The 15,448-nt window shown below is 32.4% G+C and overlaps 1 protein-coding gene across 1 annotated transcript in view; it reads left to right on the top strand.

Annotated features, from left to right (window-relative positions):
• GAS2L3 (growth arrest specific 2 like 3) overlaps positions 1-15,448 on the top strand; it is a 33,829-nt gene that overhangs the window by 16,510 nt on the left and 1,871 nt on the right. The window contains exons 4-8 of the mRNA XM_090272637.1: positions 766-881; positions 3,150-3,291; positions 7,909-7,972; positions 8,611-8,749; positions 12,461-12,568. Of these exons, the coding sequence (XP_090128763.1) occupies positions 766-881; positions 3,150-3,291; positions 7,909-7,972; positions 8,611-8,749; positions 12,461-12,568 (569 nt within the window). The remainder of the gene's footprint in view (positions 1-765; positions 882-3,149; positions 3,292-7,908; positions 7,973-8,610; positions 8,750-12,460; positions 12,569-15,448) is intronic.

Raw genomic sequence — 15,448 nt, 5'->3', positions numbered from 1 at the left:
ATAGACAAGAGCCAGTCGATTAATGTTTCTCTCCCTCTCTTTCTCCCTCCCTTCCCCTCTCTCTAAAAACAAATAAGTAAAATAAAAAATAAGAATAGGATATGTGCTCTGAACTTTCTCTGCAGAAAAAAATTCTTTTAATACACAATTTCATGTAACATTGCAAGGTTTTTATGAAAAGGAATATATAAAGCTCATCTACGGCCTTCCCATGGTAATTAAAAACACAGCAAACAGCTCAGATATCTGGTATCTGTTTGACTTAGAAATTTTTAAAAAAGTTTATTAAGTAATAAAGCTTCTAAAGAAGGTATTTTAGAAGTGAAAAGTTAGTATTCCCTGGGTGTTCATTATGTTATTGTCTTTAATTTTTAAGTTACAACAAAGTCCATCTTATTTATAGAGAATTTTTCTTTTTCTTGTGTAAGCAGTAGCAATCAATGTGCAGTGAATCCAAGCTTAACCTTAATAGTGAATATTGAAATATAAAACACTTTGGTCTTTTTAAAATAAAATAATAGAGATGGCAATTTTCTTTATTTTTTTCTATACTTCTACATCACAGACATTTTGGTTTCCATTGTTATTTTTTAATTTGACATTTTCTACTGTTTTAACTGTACCTTCTAAGAGTGAATTATTGTAGTCTGATCTAATATTTGTCTAGTATGTCAGCCCTAATCTAATCACATTTAATTAAATTTTAACCATGCTGTTTGAATTTACTGTTTCTAGAAAAACATTAACTTTGAAATATGTTTTTAGGTATTGAAGTTAAGGCAGAAAGATTATTGGAAGAACTTGATAATGGAGTACTATTATGCCAGCTGATTAATGTTCTTCAAAACATGGTGAAAACATGCAACTCTGAAGAACCAGAAGTAAGTAGACGTCTGACAGTGGTGATTTTATACCTTGGTACATACTAATTTGTTTATGTACATTTCTTATTATCTCTACAAGATTGTAAATTCCACCCCAACTATCTATAAGACCTTGGATAATTTGTTTAATCTTTCTGAGAAGCTATAAAACTGTTCATGTAAAGCAGAGGAATTAACATTTACCTTGTAAAATTTATTTGCAGGGATTCAGCAAAATTAAATGAGATCATCTTTAGATTGTGTTTAGTTTAGTGTCTAGTGCCTAGTAAATATCCAGTAGTTAGCTCTTTTTCAGAACAATATAGTTAAAGGAGAAAAGAGCTTGTGATGTTCCTGTTACACATTTAGGAGCTATTATAATCTTTTCATTCTTCATATATCATATTGATGAGTAAATTCTATAAATATTGGTTGAATGAATAATAATTTTTTTAGCCAGCTTTTCTCTGTTGACCCTCAAGTTATGATTTGAAGTAGATAAGGTTTTCTCTCTTTTCATCAAACTTGGGTGTTTTTACAAAGGGTGTGGACATTCATACAGTGTTGGTGAAGCATAAAGTGATATCATCTCTCTGGGGGACAGAGGGTGATACATATAACACATTGAAAATAAAGCACATCCTAAAAAAAGGTGAAGGAATTAGGAAGTACAAATTGGTAGGTACAAAGAGGTCATGGGACTGTAAGGTACAGCATAAGAAATATAGTCAATCAGATCGTAATAGCTGTGGATAGTGTCAGTCTGGTGTTGGAAATAGGAGGGAGAACCCTGTCAAGTATGTGATTGTCTAACATGATGCTGTACACCTGAAACCAATATAAAAAAATATTGAATGTAACATGTCATTGAAAAATAATAAGAAGAAAATAAATCACAATTACCTGTGATACATAGGTAATTCAGGAATTTGTTCTAAGGAAATAATCACAAAGTCATAAAAATAACTGCAAAAAATTAGAAACAACCTAAATGCTCATCAATAGAAAGAAATTGTTAACTATTAATTATGGTACCCAAACACACTGGAATATTATCCATTCATTCATGGGAAATGACTCTTTTAATCTGTTTTTTTTACCCTGAAAGATGCCTCCAACCTACTGTTAAGTGTGTATGAACACAACTTGCGGTGGTGAGCACACAATACGGTGTACGGATGATGTGTTACAGAATTGTGCACTTGATACCTGTAGAATTTTGTTAACCAGTGTCACCACAATAAATTCAATAAAAAAGGGAAAAAACAGTGTGCATAAGCGTATACACACATAAATCAGATTGCAGACTAGTGTGTTTGTTTAACATTCTGTAGGTACACAGGTATCTTTCAAGTGTATATTGGTGCCCAGAGGTGTCTTGCTAAAATATGGTGAGAGGATTTCAATTAATACCAGCTGTCTTTGTATTTGGCTGTATTGTTTAATTTTTTTGGGGGGGGGCGGTCAATGGTCATATAATGTATACATTAGAAAAACTCACAAGACTATTTTAATTCTGGAAAATAATGGCAACAGGAAGGATATATAAGGAACTGGTAATAGTGGTTATCTCTAGGGAAAGGAACTGAGGGGTAGAGGTAGGAGAGATTCATATTGCATTTACTATGCCTATTGCATTTAAAAAATTTATATGCATGAATTGCTTATTCAAGTAAAAATTAAAACTAAAAGAAATTTTAAAAAACCTTCCAACCTCAGCAGTATTATCTAAATACTTTTGGTTCAGAAAATCAAAAAGTTAGGGTTCTGTAAAACTTATATCATCAGTTTTCAAATAATTTGAATTAAGATTGGGCTCCTACTTCCTAATTTGATAGTCTCTTTAGGAAACTCAGTACCATATTTATGAATATACAAATATAGAAGTAAGCAGACATAAATATGTCTATTACTCTTTAACAGGGCAGTAATTTTGTGTTTGTATTGAAATACGTATGGAGAGACATACCATAGAGATATACCTTGGAAGTATTAGACTATAATTTTTTAATTTAATTTATTTTAAATTTAAATGATTCTTGTGTCATTTCAAAAAGGAAAAGGTTAGAAATGCTTGACCTTACTGCTAATTTTAACCAGATTGTTTCTGAAATATACTTTAAGGGGAGTAAAATAAAATAATTAAAAATAAAATAATTTTGATGGTATCTGTTCGGTCTAATGTTATACTCTTTTTACTTACTTTCAATGCACTGAACATTCAAATGGGTGTCTAATGAAAATATCCTTGATGCAGTTTTGAAGTTATTCTTCTGTCTTTTCCAGAATTTTCCAATGAGAAGAGTGCCCTGTAAGAAAGATGCTGCCTCGGGTTCATTCTTTGCGAGAGACAATACTGCGAACTTCCTTCACTGGTGTAGGCACATTGGGGTTGATGAGACTTATCTCTTCGAATCTGAAGGTTTAGGTAAGTGTTATCATCATTGTTGGGTTGAATGTTTATTATAGTACTTTTTTTATACCTCGGTCTTAATTTTTCTTTCCAGTAAGGACTCAAATGCCACATCTCAGTCTTCTAGAAAAATTTATATTTTAAATATATGTCAAACAATTAGAGAATCTGATTATAAATCAGGTATATTAAGCTTTTCATTTATAGTTAAAGATCTTATATATCTAGAATGCTGTAGAAATCTTTTATTTTCTAAATGAGTTGACTACAGAAGTTTCTGGATGAATACTTTACTAATTCATGTTTTCATCAAGAATTACTCTACTTAACTAGATAATTGTAGACATAACAGAAGGCTAAATGATGTATGTTCATGATTTTAGTTTTACCTTGTAAATAACAGATGCCAACTTGATTATCTAGATGGGTTAATGTTTTGATAATTCATTTGAAAAAGTCATGTTCTACTGAAGAACTATTGACTTCCTCTCTGTGCATTGACTAAAGTGGAAGCTATCTAAGTTTAGGACTATATTATAAATATTTCCTGAGAAAGCACTTATTTATGTGTATACATATTTATTTATATTATACTACACACACACAGAGTTTATATTGTTTTGATAGGAGCGGTTGTATCCCAAGGCGGGTAGTGGGAGTAGTAGGCTGCCCTGGTAGAGAGAAGTATCTTATCACTGACATTGTGTAGAATTGCTGATTCATGGAGATAATAAAAAGCAAACTGCTTTTAGTTGTTTTTTTTACTGTTTTAACATTCTTGACTGATGTTGCATACCCTTGTTGACTGTACCCAGGGTAGGCTGCCCCCACTGCTGCCCATTTAGTATGCCTCTGGATGTTCCTATCCACTACAGAATAAAAAACAAAATGCAATTGATTGATGTTTTGCCTCCAATTTGCACCCTGCTTTAATCCAAGTGTGCTGATTATTATTGACAAGTGGTTGATTTAATGACATATACAACTTCTAGAGATCAAAGGAGAATGGAAATGCTTTGACTTCTCTAGTTTTCAGTTTATTATTTCTGAAAGGATGTAGGATTGTTGTATATTTCTCATTCTCAATAGGAGGCATTTTCTAACTGACAGTCAGTTTAGGATTAAATAAAGCACTGCCAATAACATTAATTCATTTCTAGACATTGAGCTGATGAGCTAATGTTTTCACTTTCTGAAGGTCTCAGAGATGAGCTCTTCATTTTTTACACTGTACTAGGAACTCAAAGCAATTCAAAAAAGTAAATACTCTTATTTAAAGGTATGTCTCAGTGTTCAGAGAAATAAGTTTAATAAAAATTACAGTATAAACTTGTTTTGTTACGAATTTTAAAGTCAAACAGGCTTTGTGCTTTGAGGTATATAATAGATGTTATTCATAAATCAAAAAACAACTGTCATTTCCATTCAGGGAGTCAGTATATATGTAATTTATTGCACATAACCATTATTATATTAAATTTCGGGAGTTTAACCTAGAGCTTTTAACTCTAAGGACAGGGAAAGAAAGTTAGATGAACACAAACAACTACCATATTGGTGCATTTAGCACGAGTTCTAATGATCAGGTCTTTTTTGTTTTGCTTCGTTTTTAATTGTAGTAAAATATGCAAAACAAAATGTACCATTATAACCATTTTTAAGCATATGAGGTTTTTTTTTCTTAGTATTAAAAATATTAAGATATACTTTATGTAACTTAAATTCATCATTTCAAAATGTACCCTTTAGTGGTTTTTTATATTTTTCCTATGTCATACAACATTGCCACTAATTAATTTTGTCACTCTCAAAAGAAAGCTCATACCTATTAGCATTTAGGCACTCTGTACCTTCTTCCTCTGGCGACTTACTACTCTATTTTTTCTCTATGGATTTGTATATTCTGAATATTTTATATACATGGAATCACACAATACGTGGCCTTTTATGTCTGGCTTTATTTAGCATAATGGTTTATTTATGTTGTAGCATGTAACAGCACATACTTCATTTCTTTTTATGGCTGAAAAATATTCTATTGCATGGATAGACCACATTTAAAAAAATTTTGTTATCAGCTAATGGACAGTTTGATTGTTTCTACTAATACTTTTTGTTTGTTTCTCCTTTTTTGGTTATGAATATTGCTGCTATGAATATTTATGTACAAGTTTTTGGGTAAACATTTGTTTTAAATCCTCTCAGTCAGGGACCTACCTAGGAGTTGGGTCATATGATAACTCTATGTTTATCTTTTTGAGGAACTACGAGATTGTTCACAGTGGCCATACCATTTTATATTCCCAGTAGCAATACACAAGGGTTCCAATTTCTCCAACACTTGTTATTTTTCTTTTCCTCCTCCTGCCTTGTTGTACTTCTTTTCCTTCTTCCTCTTCCTCTTCCTCTTTCTCTTTCCTCTTCTTCTTCCTCTTTCACCCCTTCCCCCATCCCCTCCTTCTCCTTCTTTTCCTTCTTACATCCTAGGGGGTATGAAGTGGTATCTCATTGTTGTTTTGATTTGCATTTCCCTAATGGCTAATGATACTGAACATCTTTTCATGGACTTATTGGCTATTTGTATATATTCTTTGGAGAAATGTCTACTCACATCTTGCTTATTTCTCAGAGTCATTTATCTTGTTTTGTTGACTTGTAAGAATTCTTTATTGTAGATACCAGTCCTTGGGTTGTCTTTTCACTTTCTTGATAGTGTCCTTTGTTGCATAAGTTTTTCATTTTGATGAAGTTCAATTGATCTTTTCTTTGATTGTTTATGCTTTTGGTGCCATATCTAAAAAACCACTACTTAATCCAAGGTCACACAGATTTTCACCTATGTTTCATTCAAAGAGTTTTATAGTTTTAGCTCTTACCTTTAGGTCTTTGATCCATTTTGAGTTATTTTTTGTATATGGTGTGAAGTAGGGGTCTAAATTCATTATTTTGTATGTAGATATCCAGCTTTCCTTGCACCATTTGTTTTAAAACCATTTTTCCCTTTTTGAGGTCTGTTGGCATCCTTGGTTGAAAATCAACTAAACATAAACATATAAGTTTATTCTGGATGTTCAATTCCATTCCATTGGTCTGTATCTCTCTTTTTATGCCAGTAACAGACTGTCTTGATTAGTGTAGCTTTGTAGTAAGTTTTGAAATTGAAAAGTCTGACTATTCCAACTTTGTTCTTTTTCAAGATTGTTTTGGCAACTTCATGTCTCTTACAATTCCATGTGAATTTTGTCATTAGCTCATCCACTTGTGGAAGAAAAGGAATTGATACATATTGTATTGAATCTGTAGGTCAGTTTGGAGGGCACTGCCATCTTAATTTAACAGTATTGTGTCTTCCAATCCATGAATACAGGACGTCTTTCCATTTATTTATATCTTTAATTTCTTTCAACAATGTTTTGTAGTTTTCAGTGTACAAGTCTTACACATCTTTGGTTAAATTTATTCTTTAGTAGTTTATTCTTCTTGAACCTATTGTAAATGGAATTGTTTTCTTAATTGTATTTTCAAATTCTTGCTAGTGTTTAAAGTGAAGTGATTTTTATATATTGATCTTGTAACCTGTAACTTTGCTGACGTTGCTTGTTAGCTCTAAAAGTTATTTTTTGTGGATTACTTAGTTTTTTTTGTTGTTGTTTGTTTGTTTTTATACTAAGGACCATGTAATCAGTGAGTAGAGATAACTTCCTTTCTTTTGCAAATAGGATGCCTTTTATTTATTTGTCTTGTCTAAATTCCCTGGCTAGAACCTGTATTACAATGTCGAATAGAAATGGTGAAAATGGACATTTTTATCTTTTCCCTGGTTTTAGAAGAAAGACTTTCAGTCTTTTACCATTAGAATGATAATAGCCGTGGGTTTTATATGTATGTCCATTCTTATATTTATAAAGTTCCATCTATTCCTACTTTGTTTAGTCTTTTATTATGAAAGGGTCTTTGATTTTGTCAAATGTTTCTTCTATGTCTGATGAAATAATTGTGTATTTCTTTTCCTTTATTAATATGGTGTATATTGATTGATTTTCATATGTTGAACCAACCTTGCATTCTGCGATAAATACCACTTGCTTCTGGATTCAGTTTGCCAATATTGCATTGAGGATTTTTATATCTATATTCATAAAGGAGATGGGCCTTTAGTTTTATTGTAATTACTTTTTCTTTTATTTTTCGCTTTGGTGTCAGGGTAATATTTGCCTCATAGAATGAGTTAGGAAATTCTCCCTCATCTGTTTTTTTGGAAGAGTTTAAGAAAGCTATTAACACAATGTCCTATGCTAAAGATAGTTCAGAATAAAATGGAGATGATGTATCTCTTCAAATAATATCTCCTGAATTATAAATAATTTAATGTTACTTAAGCCCTTAGTTTTTTTAGAATTAAAAGGCTATACAAGTAAGGGAGCATGTAAGTTTTCATCCTCCTCTTGTTAGCCATTTTTTTTTTTTAATTTATGGATGACAATAATGTGTGGAGAAAACAAAAATGTCTTTTCTAAGTTTCCAAAGAAGAACTATCTTCATCATTCTGTTATTTTACTTCTTTCATGACAGCAATATATTTTTCTATTTAATTTCTACCCTTAAAATGTGTTTGTTTGTTTGCTTTCACAGTTTTGCACAAAGATCCAAGACAGGTGTATCTTTGCCTTCTTGAAATTGGTCGAATTGTGTCAAGGTATGTATTCCACAGTTTTAGAATTTCAATATCGTAAATATTTTTAAGCTATTTTATTTCAGCTAGAACACTGTTTCCTATAAGTAAAAATATAATAATTTTATTGAAATAAAGTAACTTAAGTTTTTCTATTTTTTCTTTCTGTTTCTTCATTAACTTTGTTCTGTTTGTGTGAGCCAAGTCATGTGTCAACATCTGCTTGCTCATATAACTTGCCTTCATTTAATATTAAACTGTAAAATTGGTAACTTAACCTTTTTAGATTAGGAATAAAGTAAGAGCATGCAGTCTTTTAGCAGTTTGAGACAAGTCCTCTAGACACAAAGAGGAACTGATATGAAGGCCACATCTTGTGTCCTCCCTGCCCAGCTCAGCCCCATCTTCACTTACAAGCTGATTTTTAAGGTGTCTTTCAAAATCCTTGGTTGAATATTGAGAGCATCTAGTAACCCAAATATATGCTCTGATGTGAAGTTTATAATCTGAATTTTTGGCAATCTGTGGGACATTAAAAAGCATTCTAGATATCCCAGTGAAACAATTGGGAGAAGAGAATTATAAAACAACCTGTTGTGATATGCAAGGAAGTGCTTGGGTCAGACTTTGCTTAAATGATGAGATCTCCTAATTGGTTTCAGATATGGGGTTGAGCCACCAGTATTAGTAAAACTTGAGAAAGAAATTGAGCTAGAAGAGACCTTACTTAATACTTCAGGGCCTGAAGATTCCATCAACATCCCAAAATCATGCTGTCAACATGAAGAGCTGCATGAAGCTGTAAGTAATTGCCACACTTTGGATCATGATGTGTTAGCCTCCTAGTCTGCCACAGGTGATGCTATGTTTAAAAGAAAATGCTCCTTCTTTAAAATATACACTAGTACTAATTTTCACTCCTTAGTAAGATCAAGGCACTATATGATAACTGTGACTTTTTGTTGCTTGTGTATGATGAGGAATGGAGTTGAGGAATGTTGGGGCAGAAAAAGCTCACTCCATCATGAACGGTACTATGGGCCACGAGAATTCAATGATTCCCTTATTTTTTTATTATAACATAGAAGTTATAAGGATACTCTCATAGTCATATAGAGGGTATATATGGTTTCATTGTGAGAATGCAGGCATAAGATGATGAGAATTTGAACTCAAGCAGTAATAGTGGGAATAAAACAAAAGGAAAAAATGTAAGACATTTTTAGAAGGTGGAACTGAAAGGAATGCTAATTCTGATAGGCAGGAAGAAAATCTGGGGTGATTACTAAGCTAAGTAAAGGGTACAATGATACTTGGGGAACATTGGTGGTGGAAAATCGAGAGAGCAGATTGGTGGGGTTTTTCTGAACATTCCCCCCAACAGGATATAGGAAGATTTAGGTCTTACCTGGAAAGTCTCCTTCGCTTGAACTGATTATCATTATGTAGAAGTTAATGGGATTGCAGTTGGTTAGGCCATGTGGTGTAACAAGTGATGGAGGTGAACTGAGTTTCAAACCTTTTTCTGCTTAGGCTGTTGCTTAGAGTTCATGGTCTCTTTTGAGTCATAATATTTTATGAAAGTGCTTAATGTGCAGAATTATTTATGAAGTGACAAATAAGTCGTTACTAATAAACATGTAGAAAATATTGCTTTGGTTGTTTTGTTTAATGCAATAAAAGTCTATAGTAAACCATTTGGATAGCCTTAAAAGACAGATTAAGAAAATGTCAGTCTAAATAACTTTATCAGGCCAAAATATATTTACATATATTATATTATTGATTTGTGATAACTATGAATATCAATATGTGATGTAGTGATAATGTAGAAGGTAAAAATAAAACTTATTATAAATCTCATATAACCTAAAATAATGATAATTAAATAAAAAGGAAACATTTATAAAATATTTTTTATTAAGTAGAAAATATGATGTGTTAATTTTCCTATTTTAAAAGGGCCATATACAGTTAGTTAAGAAAACTATTTCAAGTAGATAAATGGGCAAGGACTGTTGTTCACACAAGAAGAAAATATAGTGTTGAAACTTGCTGATAATCAAGGAAATCGGATATATAATTTGCCCATTAGCAGAATTTTTTGAAATTATGAAACCTAGTACGGGTAAATTCTGGTAAAACTATTCTTAAGGGGTGCTATTGGCAATGGAAAATGATGTAAACTTGAAAAAAAATTGACAAATGGATATCAAGAGCCACAAAAATTTTGCTCCTTCATTTTTATTGTAGTTGAAGAAGGGAGGCAAAAGCATGAATGGAAGTATGTATTGCACTGTTATGTATAATGGTGAGAAATGGGAAGCAATGTAGATACTCTTGTATAGGGCGATGACTAGTCAAGCTAGGATTCTTTATCTTAACAGAGTAATCATTTTATGTGATAATTTTAAAGACTACGTAGCAATAAGAAAATTGTTTATTTTGTGTAAAGCATGTATATGTAGATAAACTGTAAGAATAAGAATGAAAGTAATTGACATTAGGGTAGTGCCTTTGCAGATATCTTCATTTATTTAGCCAGTTCCTTTAGTGTTACAATGTTAAGCATGCGATAGGTAAAACCAGAAGAGAACATTTCTTTTCTATAGCACTTATCACTTTCAGGCTCACCTCCCTTATTTAGATGGTGGGTTGGTGCTAAATTGTACTGTTGAATATAAATGATATTTGGATTTATTAAAGAGAATAAGTGACTTCTCCTGTCTGCATTCTTGTTATGAAAACTAAAAAGGAACACATTTCTCTAAATGTAAATGTACTGTAAGAGTACATCAGTGTTCACCTATGCATATGTGATCTACAGCGAACTTGGGGTCATGTTTAAAATAAGGAACAATTATTCTCTGATTCATTATTTAGAATAATGTTAAGAAGTAGTATACCACTGCATTTCTGTGTACATGAAACTTTTGTGAATGGAGGGTAGTGATTGAAATAAATACCTCTCTTCAAATTACTTTAGTTAACTCGTGTGTATATGGTTCTCATAACTGTAAATTCTTTACCCAAGTTTAATTTATTCCTAAGCCTCTTATGGATGTGTATATGAATATGTGTGCACATGTACACATATACCCAGGCAGTGAATTAGATAAACTTGATTCAGTGGCTTATGAGAAAATCAGTTCTATTTAAGATCATGTTAGTTTGTTAAATGAATGATGTAGGCAGATAAATTCTGGACCCTTCTGACAGGCCCTGGTGAATCCACATGTGTTCATTCATTTTGGGTAGATAATTAAGACAGTCATTAATTTCTATTGGTGGTCAGCTAACTTGAGACTTTCTTTAATGTAATGCACAAGTTCAACTAAATTAATTTGTTTTGATACTCCATGTAACAGGTAATTGAGAAAAATATTTATGGCTTTTTAAAAAAGATAATTTTAGGAAAACAATATTTTTCCTGGTGGCTGATATGTGACATTTTTCAGTCAAACATATCTCATAGATATTTTCATTTAACCAATGTTTTTTAATTTCCATGTTTTAAACATAGAGTTTCTGAATTTCTATTTTATATTTATTCTAGTTTTTACATTTTATAGAGATTTGCTGCAATTAAAAATTCTGTAAGCTTCTTGATGGATATAAGTAGGTTTTCTTCCCAACTTACATCTCTTTAGCAGACTATTGAAACAAAGTGACCATGTCTAGGAAAATGCCTCTTGAATTGAAATTTTTAGCATTTTACCCAGTCTTGGGTGAACAGATATAAATGTCTGTGTATTTTAACATTGACTTTGGAATAAACCTAGATATTCCCTCACAATATCAAGTTAGGAACAAATAAGAGTTTTTAACATAAGCTTTAACTAGCCCTATCTTTTTTTATTTAAATATTTTAATCGCCATCTGAGGATATGTTTATTGATTTTGGAGGGAAAGAGAGGGAGGTAGGGAGGGGGAGAGAGAAAATAAGAAACATGGATGTGAGAGAATCATTGATCGGTTGCCTCCCGTACGAGCCCCCAGCAGGGATCCAACCTGCAAGTCAGGTTTTGTCCCTGATCAGGAATCGAACCCACAACCGTTTTTGGTGTATGGAATGATGCTCTAACCAACTGAACCACTCGGCCAGGGCTGACTGGCTCTATCTTTGATTTGACATAGATACCTTAACCTAGGGCTCAAAATCCAAGCTTAGTGAATTAATCTGGCTTAATGAATGTTTTGAAATGACTTACTGTTGTACACATTCACAGACTTCTCCAGTGGTCAGTGAATGCGCTACAAGCCTGATGGCACTGGGGAGAGAAGCAGGAGACTGAAGACTGTCATTGCTAGTTAAGAGTTTTAATGCATTAGCTGATGTTTAGTCTCAATATTTGTCAACAAGTGAAGGAGAAGAGATCATTAAAAGCTCAACTGTCTTTAAATTTTTATCTCTGAGTTTGATTTTCCCAGCTATCAGATAACCTTGCATTTTAATGTTAAACAAAATACTTTTTGTCACAAGCACTAATTATTATTTATGTTTAATCATAGGTTACACATATTGCTGAAGACCCCCCTTGTAGTTGTTCTCATCGATTTTCCATTGAATACTTATCTGAAGGACGGTACCGACTAGGGGATAAAATACTCTTTATAAGAGTAAGTCTGTCATTTACATCCTATTTACATACGGATCTTGTTTTGAAATTAGATGTATTGCTTTACCAACCTCCTTTTATTCCCCTTTTACTTTTTTAAAAATGGTGTTATTAATGAAAGAATTTCACTGTACAGAAAAAATACAGAATTCTTGCTTTCATGAATATGTAACAAATTTAGGTAAACACCTTTAGCACAACAAACTAACTACAGAATAGCTAAGACTATTTTGGGGTTTTATTTGGTTTTTAAATTTTTTAAATTTGTTTTTTATTTTTTTATTTAATCTTTATTGTATTTTTTCCATTGCCATTTAGTTCCCTTATATCCCCCTCCCTCTAGCAGTCACCACACTGTTGTCCACGAGTCCTGTTTCCTTTTTGCTCAATCCCTCCACCCCCCAACCTCCCCCCTTTCACTTGCTGTCATCTGCTCTCTATCTATGAGTTTGTCTTTGTTTTGCTTGTTAGTTCAGTTTGTCCATTAAATTCCACATATGTGTGAAATCATATGGTACTTGTCTCTCTCTGACTGGCTTACTTCACTTAGCATAATGTTGTCCAGGTCCATCGATACTGTTGCAAATGGTAAAACTGTCTTAGTTTTTATGGCCGAGTAGTATTCCATTGTGTAAATGTCACATAGTTGTTTTATCTGCTCACCTACTGATGGGCACTTGGGGTGCTTCCATATGTTGGTGACTGTAAATAACGCTGCAATGAACATAGGGGTGCTTATGTTCTTTCAAATTAGTGTTTTCGGTTCCTTTGTATGTGTTGCCAGAAGTGGGATTGCTGGGTCGAAAGGCAGATCCATCTTAATTTTTTGAGGTATCTCTATACTGCTTTCCACAGTGGCTGCACCAGTCTGCATTCCCACCAACAGTGCAAAAGGGTTCCCCTTTCCCCATATCCTTGCCAGCACTTGTTGTTTGTTGATTTATTGATGATGGCCATTCTCACAGGTGAGATGATACCTCCTTGTGGTTTTAATTTGCACTTCTTTGATGATTAGGGATGTTGAGCATATTTTTTGTATGTCTATTGGCCATCTGTATGTCTTCTTTGGACAAGTGTCTATTCATGTCCTTTGCCCAATTTTTAATTGGGTTGTTTGGTTTTCTGGTGTTTAGTTTTGTAAGTTCTTTATAAATTTTGGATATTAACCCTTTATCAGATATATCAGAAAATATGTTCTCCCATTCTGTGGGTTGCCTTTTAATTTTGTTGATGATTTCCTTTGCTGTGCAAAAACTTTTTAGTTTGATGTACTATAGTCCTATCTGTTTATTTTTTCTTTATTTCCCTTGGCTGGGTAGATATATCAGATAAAAATTTCTAAGCAGTGTCCAAGATTTTGATGCCTATGTTTTCTTCTAGGATTTTTATGGTTTCTGGTCTAACATTTAAGTCTTTGATCCATTTTTAATTTATTCTCATGTGTGGTGTAAGAAGGAGGTCTAGTTTCATTTTTCTGCACGTATCTGTCCAATTTTCCCCAACACTATGTATTGAATAAACTATCTGTAGCCCATTGTATGTGCTTGCTTTTTCTGTCTAATATTGCCCATCAAGGTGTTGGTTTATTTCTGGGCTCTCTGTTCTGTTTCATTGATCTATATGTCTTTTTATGTCATTACTATGCTGTTTTTATTACTATGGCCTTGTAATATAGTTTGATATTAGGTAGCATGATTCCTCCAACTTGCTAAGACTATTTTGAAATCAAATATAATTGGGGGAAAAAATCTTTTTGTATCTCAGGTAACTTATTCCATTTTTCAAATTTTCTAAAAATTTTCAAATTTTCTTAATGAGAAAAACCCAAAACAATACATCTAATAAGATTAAATGTCATGATAAGAAAGGAAATAGAAACATTGCAGTTTATAGTAATATATACATTGTGTCTTAATTATAAACCTTTTTACAATAACACAGCATCAGTATATATACAATATGCTGATATACGTGTTCATTTCCTTTCTTCCTACCTGCATTCTGCAACTGATTATCTTCTTTGCTGATAAGAAGATATAAGTTTCACCTGTTCAGCATTCTGCCTACTTGATACAAGAGCTGTTTTATTTCTAATTTAGGAATATAATACATAAGTATTTAGAAATAAAATTTTAACATCTATATTTTCTTTTGTTTCATATATTGTCATTACCTTCCCACACCCCACCTAACTCATACAGAAACATCTATGTGTACTTTTTAAAAATTTGCTCTCTTTTTTAAGGCAATATGATGTAGTGATAGTCCACAGAGCATGGGATTTAGAGTTAAAATTTTCAGGGCAATCTCATACAATTGTGCAGATTTTCCTGTTTAATGAGTGGGGTGCGGCTGAAATCCAGCTTGGTCTGTGCCGACAGAGTCATGATGTGTCTTATCCACACAAAAGCACCATTTGGGTTGGCGCGGCCTGGTGTGTTTGAGGCAAGGCCAAGCTTTGTGATTTGGGACCATTTCCTTAATCTCGCAGAGCTATAATTTTCTCATCTGCAAAGAACTAGTAACAAATTTTATCAGAGTTTTTGAATGATGAAACTGGTATGATACATATGAAAGTAATTTATTAAATTATAAACTACATGTATTAGTCATTTTTATCTTTCATAATATTTTATTTTTATAAGACATTTTTTTCTGTAATTCTCCATTTCTCCTTCTCTTTCATTCCTTCATATTGACGTCTTTATTGAACAACATATTGTATATTAGTAAGTTGCATTTTTTAGAATGCAAATTGTGTGTAAATATCTTCCTTACAAATTGAAGAATACTGTTTTGTTACTTGCATGATTCAATATGGATTAAATTTATTATTTTAATAACACAAGGAAGAGACTGTCAATTTATAATAAACCTATTG

This window comes from Furipterus horrens, unplaced genomic scaffold, assembly GCF_987537825.1.
Source record: "Furipterus horrens unplaced genomic scaffold, mFurHor1.1.pri manual_scaffold_4, whole genome shotgun sequence".
NCBI classification, from domain to species: domain Eukaryota; kingdom Metazoa; phylum Chordata; class Mammalia; order Chiroptera; family Furipteridae; genus Furipterus; species Furipterus horrens.
The sequence above is the reverse complement of the archived record's forward strand: the minus strand, read 5'-3'. Positions and strand labels throughout refer to the sequence as shown.